The sequence below is a fragment of the Ochotona princeps genome, chromosome 12, assembly GCF_030435755.1.
Source record: "Ochotona princeps isolate mOchPri1 chromosome 12, mOchPri1.hap1, whole genome shotgun sequence".
Lineage (NCBI taxonomy): Eukaryota > Metazoa > Chordata > Mammalia > Lagomorpha > Ochotonidae > Ochotona > Ochotona princeps.
In genome coordinates, this window is record NC_080843.1 from 67,950,608 (window position 1) to 67,968,983 (window position 18,376).

Sequence of the window (18,376 nt, forward strand, 5' to 3'; positions counted from 1 at the left end):
AATGGCCAGAGCTGTTTCAAAGCCAGAAGCCAGGAGCCTGGATCTTCTTCTACGTCTCCCACACGGGTGCAGGGTCCCAAGGCTTTGTGCCGTCCTCGACTGCTTTCCCAGGCCACAGGCAGAGAGCTGGAAAGGAAGTGGAGCTGCTGGGACACGAGGCGGCACTCGTATGGGATCCTGGGCATGCAAGGCGAAGACTTTATCCGCTAGACTACTGTGCCAGGCCCATGGACTTGATTTTCAAAGCATGTTCTCATACGTTTATATATTTTTAGATGTGACACACCCATTTCAGAGACTCAGGGACTTTTGTATGTGTTTATGATTTGGGGGTATTCCCTGTGCAGTGTGTCTATCCCTGCAGTCAGATTGGCAGCATTCTTAGCCCCCAGGGTGACAGTTACTCCCCGTCCCTCTCTCTAACCCCCAATCTTGGGCAGCCCCAAGTTTGCTTCCTGTCTCACGGAGTTACTTTTTCTGTACCTTTCCAGCAATTTGTGGCCTTTGTCCATGGCTTTCCCGTAACTTGATGTTTTCAACATTCACCCATGTAGCAATGATCAGATTGTCTTCCGTCCTATGGCTGAGTAGCTGGAGTGTGGATATGCCACATTTTATTTATCCATCGTATCAGTTGATGGGCATTTGGGTTATTTCCTGTTAGCTATTATGAAGAAAGCTGTTAGACACCTTTCATGTACAAGGTATGTGTGGACATAAATTTTCATTTTTGTTGGGTTCATACCTAGGAATATAATTGTGGTTACATATATTCATTAAAAAAACACTTTATTTTATAGATGAAATTTACATTTATGGGAAAACTGATGATAGCACAGAGACCACCACAAACAACACTGCCTGGGCTTGTTTCCCCTCTTATTAACATCTTACCTCTCAAAATGATATTGCTAACTAATGATAATATTAGAAGTTGCTAATGAGTCAGCGCATTATTGTATAGTCGCAGTTGTACTTGATTCAAACTCATAGTTTCTAGCTTGTGTTTTGTTTTCTGTCTCAGAATCTCAGCTGGATTCCTCTTGAAGGTGATGGTTGCTCAGACTTTCCTTGTTTTCAGTGACATTAACAGTTGAAAAAAATTGTTTATCCCCAGCTGTAGGCAACTGCCTAGGTTGTATTGTACCTCGGCAAGTGTTACTCTCCTGGGAGAAAAGCAGCCAATAGCTGGCAGGCATTCTGGACCTGGTTAATGTCACATTTGTGTTAACTATACCAGTATATCAACATAGTTACCTATTCTAATTTTTTTTAAAAGATATGTGGGGGGATTGTGACTGCTGCGGGTGCCAGCCACTGCCATCGTGCCCGCCATGGGTGCATGGGTTCATGGGGGTCCAGGGCTGCAGGCTTCCAGGGGGCCTAGGGAAGGAATAGTGCAGGATTTGTCTCTGTTGATCTTTTTTTAAAATTGATTACATTTCGTTTTGTGACAGTTTCATAGGCTCTGGGATTCCCCTAATCCCTCCCCGTGCCCTCCCCCGTTTCTGTTGGTCTTGACCTGATTGTCTGGCCGAGGTAGTATTTGTTAGGTTTTTCAGCTGCAGAGCGACTCCAGGTCCCTTCTTTGGAAGGAAGTCACTTTGAGTAAGGACTGATGCTTCAACTCCTTGGGGGAAGAGCTGCCACATAAAGATGTCTGAAAGTCTGCTCCGATCTACTAATTCAAGCATTTATTTGTATCGGCATGGGCTCATGGATGTATATATGCTATACTCGATGGGATGTTCTCTTATTGCTGTGTTTGCTTTGTGGTGTAAGTCAGCTTTGGCCAGGTCTAGTGGACTTTAGCCAGCCTGCTTTTAATAGGGCCACAGGGATACAGGGTTATTGGGTTGATTTATCTTTGAGCATCCCATTATTTTCTGGTGCTCCCAGCGCCTCTAAGCGCCTCTTCTATCTCATGGCTTAATCTGACTTGGCCATTTCCCCAAGTAGTCTACGTCCTTTGGTAAGAAGTCAGGATGCGGACTCCAAGTGTGTTCTGAACATTTTTTTTTATTTTTAAGATTTATTAATTTGTTTTTGAAAGGCAGATCTACCTACGCACACACACACACACACACACACACACACACACACACACATCTTCCATCCACTTGTTCACTCCCCTTGTGGTCACAACAACCAGAATTGAACCAATTTGATGCCAAGAGTCTCTTCCAAGTCTCCCATGTGGATGCAGGGTCCCAAGTCTTTGGGCCGTTCTCTGCTGCTTTTCCAGGCCATAATAAGCAGGGAGCTGGATGGGAAATGGAGCAGCCAGGGCATGAACCGGTGCCCTTATGGGATCCTGGTGCTTGAAGGGGAGGGATTAACCAATTGAGCCATCATGCTGGGCCCTGCACATTCGTTTTTAACTGTTGGAACAACCCTGTGTTAACTGGGATTCTTCTTTTGTTTCCATTTCCCAGTAAGCCTGAAGTAGCAGATGCAGTTTAGTTGCTAAGAGCGAAGGCTCAAGAGGCAGGCTCCTGGGCGTCATCAGTCCCCACACAGCTCTACAGGACAGGTGTCACTGTGTCCCCATGCTTGAGATGAAGTCACAGCAGCACTTAGCTTGTCGAGTTGCTCTGAGGGTTAACTGTTTAGTGGTGCCTGGCCCCACATCTGTGCTCACTTGGGACAGTGAAGGCTGTTAGGATTTGGGGACGGGGAGATGCAGCTGTCCTGGATGTCTCTGGTTTCAGAATCCCTGTGGATGTACCAACATCTGAGGGTGCTCAACTGTACAGGATAGCGCAGCATTTTCACAGAGCCTGTGGAGTTCTCCTCTGTATAAATTCCCCTCTGGATGCCTTAGGGTGCTGCCTACCATGTAAGTGCTGCTATGTAAATGGTGTCTGTATCATCCTCTAGGACTATTGGTAAGGACAAAAGTCCGTGTGTGTTTAGTTGGTTGAACCAGGAGACACAGAACCCGTGGATATGGAGGGCCACTGAACTTGTGGTATGTGACTTGCCTAAGACAATGGTCCAATGTCTTTTGCCGCCAGGACACCTGTTACACCCTGATTTCTGTCCCAATGTCCTGGTGTGATCAACACCTGCTATGTGTGTGGGCTGCCTGTGGCAGGCATGCAGGCACACCAAGGGGGAACCAGATAACTGTTGAAATCAATGGCATTAGCAAAAGGTGTACTTTGAAAATATTTCTTAACTGTCTGAAGATGAGAATGCTGAATAATTTTATGTGTAAAATAATTTATTTTGGGGTGTTACATAATGAAAGAGTTCTGGGGTACAAATGAAAACGCTGTTATTGGTTAAGTTCATGTGACTCCTTTCTTTCTTTTCTTGCCCTCAGTGGGCTCATCGGGCGAAGCTGGGCCATGCTGTTTGCCAGCGGAGGCTTCAAGGTCAAGCTGTATGACATTGAGCAGCAGCAGATAACCAACGCCCTGGAAAGCATCAGGTACGCAGGCAGCACCCTCCTGCGAGGAGCTGATGGAGCCCTGGGTGTCTGGGTGGTCCCTGAGGCTGGCTGTGCGTGTCTGCGGTTTTACTGTTTAATTTGGGGACTATTGCAGTGTCTGAGCCGGTAAAGGTGCCAGCAGGGCGTGCCTTAGAAGTGGAGAAAGGGAAAGTGCTAGAAGGGCACAGAGAAACCCAACGTGCAGCGTGGGCTTCCAGCCTCGTCGTGTGTGGGCCTCTCTCCTCTGCTGCACCCGGAAGGGCTGTGGTTTCCTGCCATTTCCCTGGGAAAGGTTGAGTCTGCGTCTGACAGGTGCTGAGCAGAGCCGCCTGGCCGTCCACTAACCTTCTGCGAGCAGAGTTTCTTCGTCTTGTCTGGGCCGGTGGATCTGATGATCCCAGGAGTACACGTGTCTGGACTATCATCAGAGGTTCAGCATTCACGCAGAAATGGAGGTGCCTCACTGGGTGCTGCTGTCACAGAGATGGCAGAATGGAGGAGCTGACTGAACGTTGAGCATGGACCGAGTGGCTAGAACAAGACGCAAAGGAGAGGCAGAAAATGTGGCAGGCCATCCAGAGAAGGGCAGAGCTCAGGCACGGTGCCCGAGGCAAGGGCACCTGCCGTGTGGGCCATGCCTCCAAGGCGACTCCTGCCTGATCCGGTTCCCAGTGGGACTTGCTTCTTTCCTCGGAGGATGCCCACAGGCATGGTGCTTGAATTTGCTTTTCTGTTACAAAAAGTTGACGACTGTATTTCCTGCTTTTTGAAAACATTGACCCCACAGGATCTATCAGGCTACAGATGTGAAGAAATTGTAGGAGGATCCTTGAGAAAGTTCATGACAGATGCGGGTGTCGCAGTGTGGTGGGGTTCAGCCAGCCATGCCTGCAGCCTGTATTACATGTAGTACCTGCTGTGAGTTCTGGCTGCGCCATGCTTTTTTTCTTTTCCCATTAAAGTTTATTTCTAGTTGAACGGCAGGTGTACAGAGAGAAGTAGTAGCCGGGGAAGGCAGAGCATGTAAGTCTTTGTGCCCCTGAACCTACCTGGGAGACCTGGAAGAAGCGCCAGGCTCCTGGCTTCAGACTGTCTTAGCTCTAGGTGTTGCGGCAGAGTGAGCCAGCAGATGGAAGATCTCTCTCTCTCTCTTCCTGTGTGTAATTCCGCCTTTCCAATAAAAATAAATACATCTCTCTTTTTTTAAAAAAATTATTTATTTATTTTTATTGAAAAGTCAGATATATAGAGAGGAGGAGAGACATAGAGGAAGATCTTCCGTCCATTGGTTCACTCCCCAAGTGGCTGCAACAGCTGGAGCTGAGCCGATCTGAAGCCAGGAGCCAGAAGCTTCTTCCAGGTCTCCCACGCAGGTACAGGGTCCCAAAGTTTTGGGCCGTCCTCGACTGCTTTCCCAGACCACAAGCAGGGAGCTGGATGGGAAGTGGAGCTGCCGGGATTAGAATCAGTCCCCATATGGGATCCTGGCAAGGATTTTGGCTGCTAGCCTACTGCACCAGGCCCTTTTGAGCACTTTTAAAATCCATTCATGGAAGGGATATGTATATGTGAAAAATGGCTGTTTCTTTCCTTTTCAAATCTAGTTAAAATTTTTCGTATTAGAATATTACTTTAATTAAGAGCAAGTGTGCTAATGTCACTGAGGGACTATCAGGAGACACACCTTTCTGTTGAGAAGTAGACCCCACCTACCTATGGGGCATATGGCCCAAGATCTCCAGTGGATGTGTGAAACTATAGACAGCCCCCAATTCTGTGTTTGATGATGCTCCAGAGACAATGGAACTGAAAGACGTTTGTTTTTGGTGCAATGAAACACTGAAACCTGGGGCTGACGTGGTGTATCAGGCCAAGCCACCATCTGTGATGCCTGCATCCCATATGGGTGTTGGGTAGAGTCCAGGCTGCTCCACTTCTGATCTGGCTGCCTGCTAATGTGCCTTGGAAAGCAGGGGAAAATGGCCCATGCCCTTGGGTCCTGAAGAAGCTCCTGTCTCCCGGTCCAGGCCAGCCCTGCCATTGCTGCTATCTGGGTAGTGAGCCAGTGGAAGTAAGATCTGCCTGCTCCTGCTCACGCTCTCCGTAATTGTAACTTTCAAGTAAATATTAGATTAAAAAAAATCTTGCATACTGTTTTTTTCTGTGTAGGTTGGGCTCAATGACAGATGACCACCAATCATTAATAAACCATTATAACAATGTCCTGTAATAAAATGGGAATGGGAAGAGAGTCAAGGTGAGTGGAACTGAAATTATAGCCGTGTGAGTGGAGGATGGTCCCTGACCGGGTCTGGGGGCCTGACAGAGCGGCACAGGAACTGGTGCCCCACAGGTGTCTCTCCTGGCAACCTGTGGGCCCTGGCAGCCAGAGCCGTGACCTTGCCCCTCAGGCTGCCTCCCTGTCCAGTGTCCACTGTGGATGCAGAAATGAGCAGCACGTCTCTTTGTCCCCTCAGCCGAACTGGACAAGAACTTTGAGTCACAGGAGCCTTTCTAGAGTCGCAAAAGCTACAAAGGTGTTATTTATGTGAGTGAGAGGCGTGGGGTCCCCCATCCCCAGGTGCACGCCCCAGATGCCTGGGACTGGGACGCGTGGGTGGCAGGGACCCACTTGCTGGAGTGCTCACTGCTGCCACCAGGAGCCGGCATAGGGCACTGCGGCTCAGCACTGGGCTGTGGCTGTGGGTGTCCGAGCCGCTGGCCCCGTCCCATACCCTTTATTTTCTGCCGTCTGTCCCACCGTTCGGATTGCTTCACATCCCCTACTCTGATTCTACTTGATGTTTTAGGGCAGCAATTAGCACGTGGTTGAAATTTTCACTGCTTCTTGTGGACAATTCCATGTGTGTTAGACCTGCTAAACATAAATCTTCTTAAATGGGAACAGTGGTCCAACTTGCTTGGGAATTTGTGAAAATGGAACTTAAACGGGACACAGTTGGTATCCTGTTTTAAAGATGAAGACATGACAGAAGACATTACTATTCAGCAGTTGTACCATGTCAAGGAGTCAGGGAATTAAAAGCAAACAAAACAAAACGGAAAACCTGTCTTCTAGGATCAGCGTTGTGTTTGGCACAAGAAACTTGACATTCGTGTATTAGCATTTGCGCTGGAGAGGCGGCTTGGCCTTGGGACATGGGAGTAACAGCTGTGCCGTCCTATTGTCTTGTTCTCCTTTCTGTACCTCGTGCTTAGCCCATGTTAAGTCTCAAGTGGGAATTCTGGAGGACGAGGGGCTGGCGTGGTGGCATAACAGGCTAGTGCTCTGTGTGCAGTGCTGGCATCCTGTAAGGGTACCAGTTCAAATCCTGGCTTCCCATCCAGCTCCCTGCTTATGGACAGGAAGGCAGTGGAGGATAGCCCAAATCCTTGGGACCCTGAACCCGCATGGGAGACCCAGAAGAAGCCCCTGGCTTCGGATTAACTCAACTCTGGCTGTTGTAGCCATTTGGGGAGTGAACCAGATGAAAGATCTCTTTTCTCTGTCTATCACTTTTTTTCGGTAACTTTGACGTTGAAGTAAAAATAAATCAGTCTTTTTAAAATACAGAATTCTGGAGGATGACAGCAGTGTTTTAGGAACAAAAGTGGAAATCAAATAAGCATGGCTGCGATGTGGCCCTTCTGTCTTCTTATAGTTGGAGCTAGTCTCGTGTGCACCATAGCACACGGGCCTTCCCAGCCCCCAGGGACCTTCCTGCTGCGCCTCCCAGGCCCCAGGGACAGCACAGGTCACCCTGTCCACCAGCGTGCTGAGCTGGGAAGGCCACCACGTGGTCCCCCTACTCTCCCAGCCGTGGGTCTCTGCAGCCATCCCTGCTCCACCAGGTACAGTCCTGGCCCTTGGAGATGACTCAGCTTTCTGCCCAGGCTGGGAGTTAATGAACCACCTGAGATGATCTCCGGAATGAGGTGGCTGCCCTGTGTGCCTGTCTCTTAAGTAACTAAACCTGTTGGCCCTGAACTCAGGGTTTCAGGTGCTCTGGACACTGGCTTTTCACTTACTGCCCGGCCCTCGGCCCTGGCACAGACCTAGGTTCTATTTGGATCCCTGTCGCTCTGGGTTGGCCTGCTCTCCTGGCTAAAGACAGTTTCCCACCTACCTTTGGCCTGGAGGATTATGATGGGTCACACATAGCCTGGATCACCCCATCTGTCTACACTCCCCTTTGCCATGTGACCTGCTGCCTTCACCCGTGACTCGGCGTGGATAGGGCCTGTGCTGGCTGATGGGATGTTAGCAAGCAAGATGCAGCCTGAGATGTCCCCGCAGCCCTCTCTAGGCTGGCCCGGTCATACCAGCAACAGCTGCACAGCCCACCTACCCTTGACACCACTGGCTCCTGTGCAGGCAACCACAGTTGCCCCAGTCACCTGCTACAGATGGAGGCCATGTGCTTGAGCCCGGCTGGGTTCAGCTGAAAGTACCACCTCCCAGAACGGTGGCAGTGAGTGGTAAGGTGTATCGCCTGATTTTTCCATTACTGGGTCCTTACATAGAAAAGGAGTAATAGAGTGTTAAATGCCTGGTCCAAGACCAGGTAGGGCCCCTCTGGCTGGGTGACAGCTCAGTGGAGGAACAGGAAGGGGAAGTCCTTGTGTGCTGAAGGGGCTGTGTGGAGGGAGGTGCTGCTTTCTGGAGACAGCTCGCTCGCTGGGTGACCAGTGCGAGCCCCTCTGCCATACCCCTGTGGACCCCCTGGCAGCCGCAGCTCTTGCTGGTCCTGCGGCCTCAGCGTCACCACAGCCAGGCCTGAGCTCTAGCCAGGAAAGCCCCAGAGGACAGACCACATCTGGGCCTCGGCAGGTACCAGCTGAGGCACTCAGGTTTGGTTCCCTTGGGGCTGGGATCCGCTGCTGATGCTGGAGTCTGGGTGCACTTGGCTTGTCTTTTCACAGTCATTTTCCTCCTGGATGGATTCCACGCCATTTGGAGGTGATGGTAGCTTGGAACCTTGATCCCTGTTTATTTGAAAGGCAGAGGGACAGGGAGAGATAGGATAAGAGAGAGAGGGATCACCCATCTGCTGGGCCACTCTCCAAATGGCCTCAACAGCCTTGGCCATTTGGAGCCTGGAACTCCATCTTAGTCTCCCACCTGGGTAGCAGAAGCCCCCGACAGGTGCATCAGCAGAAAGCTGCACGTTAAGTTCAGTATCCAGGGCTCTGACGTAGGATGCTGGCATCAAAAGCAGCAGTTCAACCCCTGCACCGCACCATTAGCCCCCATCCCCATCTTAAAGGGGCAGAGTACACATCAAGTGTTATTGAAGTCCAGCCATGCACGTGGGCTTACGCTTGTCTGTAAGTGCCTGCAGTCTATAATGAGTAGCTGTGACCAAGACCAGGTGACTCCCAAAAAGGTAAAGAAAAAAAAAAAAAGATTGGTGATATTTGAGTGCTAACTGGTATACCAGGATTCAGGAGAAGTTGAGCAGTTGGCAGTCACCCTGATAACACCCTGAGAAAAGCAAACATTCAACAGAGACTTAGAGGTCAAATTCCAGGGATGTGTGTCAGGTGGAAGAGAAAGCAATCAACCGTGTTTGTGACCGTGGGAAACAAGATGACAATGAGAGAAGTGTGGAGCACACACGCATGGGCAGGTTTTCTCCAGCGGTTTGGGGGATAGCGAGGAAGTAGACGGAACCACACCTGCCTGTTGCCAAGCAGGAGCCTGCTGTGTGGTACAAGGGGCGCAACTTGATGGCAGCTCCGTGGACCGGCGAGGCCAGGCACCACGTGAGGTCAGAGTGCCCGAGGGTCAGTCTGGTTGTTCACCCTGGCTTATCGGTGTGTTCACAGGTCCCCGAGTCACTTGGCTGTCATCAGGACAGTTCAAACCATTACATCATTCCCCTTATTTGTTTATTTTGCTTCTCAAACACAGGTAAGCTTTGCTTTTTCTGGTTTCTGAGAGTTATTTCAGGGAACTTTGTAAAAGTTCATGGGAAAACAGAATTCAAAGCCAAGTTGGTTTTGTTCATTTGGGTACAAAGCGTTTTGAAATCTACACAGAGGTTTTTCATAAATTTTTCCCCCCAAAAACTTACTCTATGTGTAGATTTCAACATTTTCCTTGGGTACCAAAATAAATGCCATCTTTACTTTTAATTTTTTTGGGGGGGGTGGCAGAGCCACAGAGCACTCTCACTCACTAGTTCACTCCCTAGATGCCCACAGTGGTCCAGAGCCAGAACCACAGGGAGGAAGGACTGGGACTGCCACGTGGGAGGCAGAATGTCAGAGGCTTGAGTCATCACGCTGCCTCGGAGGGTCTGCCTTGGCAGGAAGCTGGAATTAGGGGCTGGAGGTGGGAACTGAATCAGGCTGCCCAGCTGCTGGGGGTGGGCTGGCTCGGGGGTCAGGCCGAATGCCTGCGCCTGCGCTCCCCGTGCCGTCCCATTCCCCTTGGGCTTTAGGAAACAGCCTTCATGTGTGCTCATTGCTTGACTGCAAACCTGGGGAGGAGACGCCCCTGGGAGCTACTGCGGATTCCTCAGGGAACAGGTGGGAGGTGTAGGCGCCCCTGGGAGCTACGCGGGTTCCTCAGGGAACAGGTGGGAGGTGTAGGCGCCCCTGGGAGCTACGCGGGTTCCTCAGGGAACAGGTGGGAGGTGTAGGCGCCTGCTGGGACTGCCCCTGGAAGTCAGGGTGGACTGACATGGAGAGTTCTGGATGTTATGGGGGCCTTGGCCTTCATCCCTTGCATTTGTGTAAGGGGACAGTGTAGTAAGTTTGTGGGAGGTGTGGTGAAGAGACAAGTTTATTTCCGTAAAGGTGATTTGTTTTTGAAATCCATACATATGAGGGGTCCTGAAAAAGCTCAAGGATTGGGAATGGGTGCATGGACTGTGTGTGTAGCGTGCCTTGTAGCGTGGATATGTGTGCTGCACACGGGGACAGTTATGTGCTATGGATATGTTGAGGTGGTTATGTGTGTGTGGTAAGTGTGTGGTGTATGTGTGGCATTTGTATGTTGAAGTGTGGTAGATGGATTGTGTACATAAATGGCGTTCACATGCTACATGAAGGGCATGTGTGTAGTGTTGTATGTATGTTGCATATGTGGTATGTATAGTGAATATGTGTATGTGCATATGGTATGCATGGTGAATGTGTAGGTATATGTGATATGTGTATGGAATGCATACATGTGCTTAGTGTGATATGTTGTATGATATATAGTATGTAGTATGGTATGCTTTGTGGCATGCATACATGTAATATGTACTATGTGGCACATGTGTATGTTGTGTGTATGCGTGTATGATGAGGTGTGTGCAATGTTGTATGTATGGTGAGTGTACGTGTGTATAATGTGGAGTGCTGTGTGGTACATGTATATGTTTGTGTGTGTGGTGCAGTGTGCCGTGTGGCACATGTGTATATTGTGTGTGATGAGGTATGTGATGTGGTATGCTGTGTGGCACATGTGTATGTTGTGTGTGATGAGGTATTTGATGTGGTGTGCTGTGTGGTACATGTATGTGTTGTGTGACGAGGTATGTGATGTGTGCTGTGTGGCACGTGTATATGATGAGGTGTGTGCAATGTTGCATGTGTGGTGAGTGTATGTACGTGTGTATAATGTGCTGTGCTGTGTGGTACATGTGTATTTGTGATGCAGTGTGCTGTGTGGCATGTGTGTATTTTGTGTATGATGAGGTATGTGATGTGTGCTGTGTGGTACATGTATGTGTTGTGTGATGAGGTATGTGATGTGGTGTGCTGTGTGGTACATGTATGTTGTGTATGATGAGGTATGTGTGATGCGGTATGCTGTGTGGCTGTGTGTATGTTGTGTGGGATGAGGTGTGCATGATGTCGTATGCTGTGTGGTACATGTATGTTGTGTGATGAGGTATGCGTGATGTGGTGTGCTGTGTGGTACATGTATGTTGTGTGATGAGGTATGCGTGATGTGGTATGCTGTGTGGTACATGTATGTTGTGTGTGATGAGGTATGTGTGATGCGGTATGCTGTGTGGCTGTGTGTATGTTGTGTGGGATGAGGTGTGCATGATGTGGTATGCTGTGTGGTACATGTATGTTATGTGTGATGAGGTATGTGATGAGGTGTGCTGTGTGGTACATGTATGTTGTGTGATGAGGTATGTGATGAGGTGTGCTGTGTGGTACATGTATGTTGTGTGTGATGAGGTATGTGATGTGGTGTGCTGTGTGGCACATGTATGTTGTATGTGTACAGTGTGTAAGTGCATGTTGTGTACTGTGCTGGTATGTGTGCCTGTGTGTCTGTAGTGTTGTCACCTTCTGCTCCAAGTACTCTATCTCAAGCCCTGGTTCTCACAGCCCATCATCCCTGCCCTTCCCGTGTGGAGCTGGTGGGCTCTGGTTTCTGTGGCTGTGGGAGGCGGTCCTGGGCTGGAGCCCTCGGCACCATCTCTGTCCTCTCCCACTGCTGCCACAGCCTCTCTGGGTCTCCCACTGCTGCCACAGCCTCTCTGGGTCTCCCACTGCTGCCACAGCCTCTCTGGGTCTCCCAGGCTGCCTCTGCTTTCTCGCTGGCATTTTCCTTTCCACGCCTGATCCTGTCCACTCCACCATGTGTCATCTTCACCACACCTCTTCAGTGTATTTTCTGCCTTTTATTTGTTTATTTTTAAACAAACTTACCTTTTATTTGTGCATTTATTTATTTTGAAAGGCAGAGTTACAGAGAGGAGAGACAGCGATCTTCTATCCACTGGTTTGCTCCCTATAAGGCCAAAATGGCTGGAGCTGACCTGATTTGAAGCCAGGAGCCAGGAGCTTCCTCTCAGTCTCCCATGTAGTTACCCAAAGCCTTGGTTCAACTTCCACTGCTTTTCCAGGCCAGGGAGGTGAATTGGAACTGGAGCAGCTAAGGCACGAAGTGACATCCACATGGAATGCTCGTGCCGGAGTCAGAGTGACTATTGTGTCCAGGCCCCTGCCCCAGCTGCAGTAATTTGAACTCCCACCCAGAGTAGAGGGTTCCGATTTCACCACTAACTCTTTAAAAATTTTTTAAAAATTATTATTATCATTTTATGATACAGTTCCATAGGCCCTGGGATTTCCCTATCCCCTCCGCAAGTTCCCTACCCCCCGTCACTGAGTTCCCCTATATTATCACTATAGTATAGTTCTTTATACACAGTCATATGTCCATCATTGCGGGCATGGACAATGGCAGAGAGTCCAGCTTCCTTTTGTCAAGATATAGTTAACAGTTTCACTGCGACTACATCTTTGATCTGAAAGTAGAGATGCACACTACATTGTAGCCTCACATCTGGATATGATAGTCTCCATTTCACAGTCACTATACATCCCCTTAAATGAAAACCCACAAAACAAAATCAACAACAGGAAGAAAAGAAGAAATTAACAATGCCATGAAGTTAAATAACATGTTACTGAATGACTAATGTGTCACTGAAGAAATTAAAAAGAAAGCCAAGAACTTTCTTGAAGAAAATGATGCTACTATATGATCTATGAGTCAGTGAAGAATTTAATGAGAAAGTGTCATGAAAGGATGAAACTAAATAAAAAAAATCAAAATCCATGTGAGATATAGTTTCTGCTGATCTTTGTTGGTGAGATATGTCTCCTGTAGACAACAAATAGATGGGTTTTGTGTTTTTGATCCAGTCTACTAATCTATGATGTTTGATTGATGAGTTACACATTTACATTCAGGGTTAATATGAATGGGTGGGTGGTATTTTGGTCCTGTCAATTTAGCAATGGGTTGTTGTTCTTTCACTGGGATGTTCTTCTCATTTGCCTTTGGTTTGGGGCGCTATTCCTTTCCTCTGTCAAGAGAACATCTTTAAGTATCCTTTGTAGGGCAGGTTTGGAAAAGTCATATTCTTTTAACTTTTCTTTGCTGTGGAAGAGTTTTGTTTCATTTTCAAAGACAAAGGAAAGTTTTGCTGGGTATGGCATTATCCTGGGCCAACAATATTTTGCTTTTATAATCTGGAATATGTCTCTCCATTCTCTTCTGGCTTATAGAGTTTCCGGTGTGAGGTCTCCTGTGAATTTAATTGGCATTCCTTTATATGTCAATTGATTTTTTTCACGTGCACATTTAAGGATCTTTTCCTTATGTTCGATTGAAGAGAGCTTGATGATCATGTGTTGTGGTGAAGATTGGTTTTGATCAAGTTGGGAGTTCTGTGCCCCTCCTGGATGTTGTTTCCCAATTCTTTCTCCATATTAGGGAAGTTTTCCCTTATTATTTAATTAAATACTTTTGTAAACCCAGCTTCTCTTTCTGTACCTTCTGGGACTCCCATAACTCTTATGTTAGGCCTCTTAATGGTGTCTTTCAGTTCTTGAATGCCGTTTTTAGCCTGATCCAGCTCTGCTTCCAGCTCTTTGATTGTTTCCCTCTGGTGACAAGAAATATCTTCTAATTCTGAAATTCTTTCTTCTGCCTCCTTCATTCTATTTTGGAGACTCTCCACTGTACTTTTAATTTGCTCCACTGTATTCTTCATTTCTGATATATCAGCTTTCATTTGATTTATTTCCTGTGTGACATGTTCCTTAAGTTCCTTTAATGCCTGCTTTACGTGCTTCTCATTGTTGGTAAGAAGCTTTATAACAAGTGTTTTGAATTCTGTATCCCCCATTTTCTCGATGTCTTCCTCAGTGAACTCTGAAGTTGGCAAAGGGTTTTGCTCCTTTGCAGGGGAGTCTTCAGTAATATTCACTGTGCCTCTGTCTCTTCTTTTGCTCTTGGTTATTGTACTTCTAGTTACCAGATTCTTTTCCTTGGGGCAGGTTTCTAAGCTCTGTCACCCACAGGTCTACAGTTGTATTTTACTTATTGCAGTTGGTACATGGCTCTTTGTTTGCAGTTACTTGTGCCACTTTCCCTCCAGCGAGTTCTTATGTCTGGGTTCTTATGTTAGATTTCCACCATGGTCTCTGTAGCCCCAGTTCCTGGATCACCACTCTCCAACTCCTGTGATACGGTGCTGAGGCTGCCCTGTTGTCTGTACCACCTTTCTCCCACTTCCTATTAGAGCAGTTCCCAGGATTAGGGAGACACCAGGTATCCTGTATAACTAGATTGTTGGTGGTGCTGATCTTGCCTGAACTTGCTGGATGTTACATCTGAGGGCCGCCTGGATCTATTTTGACTTGAATGATGCCAAAGTAGGTATTATTTTCCTGTGGGACCACTGCAATGCACTGAGCTCAGTGAGTTTGCTCCCAGCTCAGCACATGTGCAGCTCACTGTTGTCCCCGCAGTCTCAAAGCCTTTGCTACACCATACAAAATGGTGTCTGATGTACCACTACTAGAGTTCTTGATCTGCTGGCCATCAGGTCTGGGGGCTACTTGGACCTATCTTGGGTGGAACCTATAGGATGCCACGTTGTTGCAGGTCACTGAGGCAGAAATTATTTCACTCGCAGCTCAGTGCATGCGTAGAACTGTCCATAGCTGGTGGAGTTCAAATCGCCACTCGCTGAACGCTGCTGGAGTATCAGTCACTGCAACATCACACCATTGTGTCCGCTGCTTTCCTGTGTCTGTCAGTCTCCAGGTGCCCCTCTGCTGTTGTTCTGTCCTCTCCTATCTCCTGGAATGTGCCCTCTCTGCTTCACACTGGCTAATGTTTCTCCGTCTGTTTAAATGTGTTCTTACCCGGTTTTGCCATCTTGATTCTCTCTCCATTAACTCTTGAAGTGAGTAAATCCTCCTTTGGAATAAAATTTCACAAACAAATCTAAAAGGTAAAATAAATATCTACTCATATCCTATTTTACAGAAAGAATTGTGAACATTTCTCCAATTTTCCTTAATTTGGAGAAATGCAAATACTGAGTTGTGTTGTTAGGCTGACCCCTAGAGGTAGAGCCGGCACACTGCAGCGATTTACCAGGTAAAGCGCAGCAATATTTCCGAACGTGTGTGGCTTTTGAGGTTCCTACAGGTAGTTAAAAGTTCTCTGGGTATTTTTGCATCTCTTCTACAAAGCTCAAGGCAGAAGATCTTTCAAAATGCTCAGTCTTCTACTCTGGAAAGGATCTAGCCACTGGGCACAGTGGTTGGGTTTGATAGGAGGTATGTAGATTTGAATTTCATGAGGAGGGGTCTGTCTGGATCCCTGTGGAAATCCCTCCTAGTCCTGGGGAGACCACAGCAGGGTCCTGGGGTCTGCGTTCTTCCAGCAGGCAGGTGTGCACCACAGCTCTGCCTTCAGGCCCCAGTTTGTCTAGCCCGGGGGCAAGGGTCCTGAGACCCACCTGCTTCTTAGCTTTTTTGTCCAAGTCTCGTGTGCAGGGGGCCAGCGTTTGTAGCTCTCCCTGCCAAGTTCTGTTTCCAGGGCCTTCTTTTTGTTTACTTAAGAATGACAAGAAGTAAATGATGCCAGGACTGGTGGTAGTTAGTTCCAGATGACATAAAAAAAAAAGACATATGTGTTCTGCCTGCATTTTTAAAAAAAATTAAAATAAGCTGTGACAAGAAAAATAATCTTAGGAAAAAAATTACATGCAGGGGCCCCTGCTGTGGCTACAGGTTAAACCTCTGCTTTCAGTACTGGCATCCCCATATTGGTGCTGGTTCAAGTTCCAGCTGCTCTACTGCTAATGGCCTGGGAAATCAGCAGATGATGGCCCAAGGTTTTGGGCCCCTGCATCCTTGTGGGAGACCGGGAAGAAGCTTCTGGCTCCTGGCTTTGGACTGGCCCAATCCTGGCTATTGAGGCCATTTGGGGAGTGAGCCAGAGATGGAAAATCTCTGTGAAGCAAATGAAAGTGAGATGTTGTCTCCTCTAGTTGTGCTGATGGGTGGCGTGGTCACTGGCCAGGCGCAGTGGCTGCTGTGGATCTAACGGACAGAAACCCCATGGCTCACAGCTGAGTGATCATACGTGCGGGAATCTTCAGCCCTCGGCCCCTGTGGTGCTCCGAACCCAAGGGGCGTGGGCCCTGCCTGGTGGGCAAGGGGAGAGGTTCTAGGCTTCTTTCTCCTACCCCAGCTGTGAGGATCCACTGTGGGACCCCCTGCAACAGTGTCCCTGCTGTCACATGATTACCAGTGGGTGGTCACACGACAGGGCTCAGGCCCGTATGGCAGCCCCGCTGCACCTGTGCCGGCCTGTCTGCCTTTGATGGCGCTGCCCAGTGGGTCTTCACCTCCTACCATGCAGTGGCCATTTGGCTCAAGGTGCCTGGTCAGCCCACAGAGCTTGTGATGGGTTAGTGATTGTCTCAGGCTTGTGGGAGTCATGTGCTGTGATTTGGAGGTGTCCCTCCAATGTTCCTGTCCCCACATTCCTATGTTGGGCCCTGGGAAGTGATGCTGAGGGCATGAGGGCCATTAGGGGTCTTGCCAGTGACTCCATCGCTCCTGCCCATGGCTGCCTGCCTGCCACGCAGTGTGGCAAGCAGGGGCCCAGCCGCTGATGGACCTGCACTGCCTGAAGGATGCCTTGTCCACAGCAGCACCTGCCCGTGGTTCTGCGTTACAGGAAGCCCGTGTCTAGGGCAGGGATCCTGGGGTACCCGGAGGGGACAGTGAGAGAGTGAACGCGTGAGGACACGCACGCCAGTGCGGCAGGCTGAGCTTGCTGTGCCACGGTGCTCGCGGCAGTGGGTGCTGCTCACCTGTGTCTCCCAGCTTTGACTGTGGCAGTTGGGACCATCTTTGGGCGTTGGTTCCTTTGGCATCAAAATAAGTCGGCAAGACTGAAAAATAGAAGAAATATTCTTTCTGGGTTGACGTGTTTTGTGAGTCTTTCTAGTTGTTTTGAAAGCCAAATGGACTTATGTGGTTTAATTTTTTACACGTGGTAACATTGGACATCAAAAGAGTTGGCGTTAACATCCATAGTCCTAAAAATCAGTCATGTTTGTCTTCTCCACACATGAGGTGTTTCCAAAAAGCTCCTGGGAAGATGGTATTAAAAGAGAGGCTAGGGCTAGTGTGGTGGCGTGGTGTGTTAAGCCACCACCTGGCACATGGATGCCAATTCATGCTGCATTCTCAATCCAGCTCCGTATTAGTGGTGTGGGAGAAGCAGAAGACAGCCCAAGTGCTTGAGCCTCTAGCACTCGCATGGGGGACCCGGGTCAGTCTCCTGAGTCCTGGCTTTGCCTTCGCCCAGCTCTGGCCACAGCAGTTATCTGGGGAGTGAGCCAGCAGATGGAAGATCTCTCCCTCTCTCTCATCTCTCCCTCTCTGTAATTCTTTGAAATAAATAAACCTGGTTTTAAAGATTTATTTATTTATTTGATGGATTACAGAGAGAGGGTAAAGTAGAGCCCATCCCTTATGCCATGCCTGGGCTCTGGCCCCGATTCCGGCTGCCTGCTGCTGTGTGCCCTGGGAGGCAGTGGCGAGGCTGGAGACCTGGGCTGCTTCCAGCTGTGGCTGATGTGGGCGTTAGAACGAGCACAGGCCGCTCTCTGCCTCTCAGAGTCCAAAACATCAGGGAAAATGTGATGAATGTAATGAATCATGAGTTTCCCATGTGTCTCTGTAAGCTTTGCAGGGAACTGGCTTTGTTTTCAGGATCCTTGCTGATCCTGTGGGTCTCCACCGCAAGCAATCTGTTCTGCATAAACGTGAGAAAACGTGCGCCCCCTGGTGGTGGTGTTGGGCTGCCTGGGAGCCCGTGTAGCCTTTACATCCGGGGGCGGCCCCTCTGTGTTTGTCCTCAAGATTTCTCCCAAACCAGGGAGTCGTTAGGGTTGTATTTAAAGGAGAGAGAGAGAGAGAAAATATACATACATACAAATAGATATATATATTAGAGAGAGAGAGAGAGTGCACAAGCGAGCTGCCATAAGTCGATTCCTTCCCCAAATGCTGGCAATGCCAGGGAGCAGGTTGGCGCTAGGAGCAGGGGTGCTGGGAGCTCCACCCAGGTCTCCCGCGGCGGGAGCAGGGGCCCTGTGA

General features: G+C 48.7%; 1 protein-coding gene across 2 annotated transcripts in view; it reads left to right on the forward strand.

Moving 5' to 3' along the window:
- Nucleotides 1-18,376, forward strand: part of CRYL1 (crystallin lambda 1) — a 105,532-nt gene that overhangs the window by 8,217 nt on the left and 78,939 nt on the right. For both annotated transcript variants that reach the window (XM_058670988.1, XM_058670989.1), the window contains exon 2: nt 3,329-3,436. In XM_058670988.1, the coding sequence (XP_058526971.1) occupies nt 3,329-3,436 (108 nt within the window). The remainder of the gene's footprint in view (nt 1-3,328; nt 3,437-18,376) is intronic.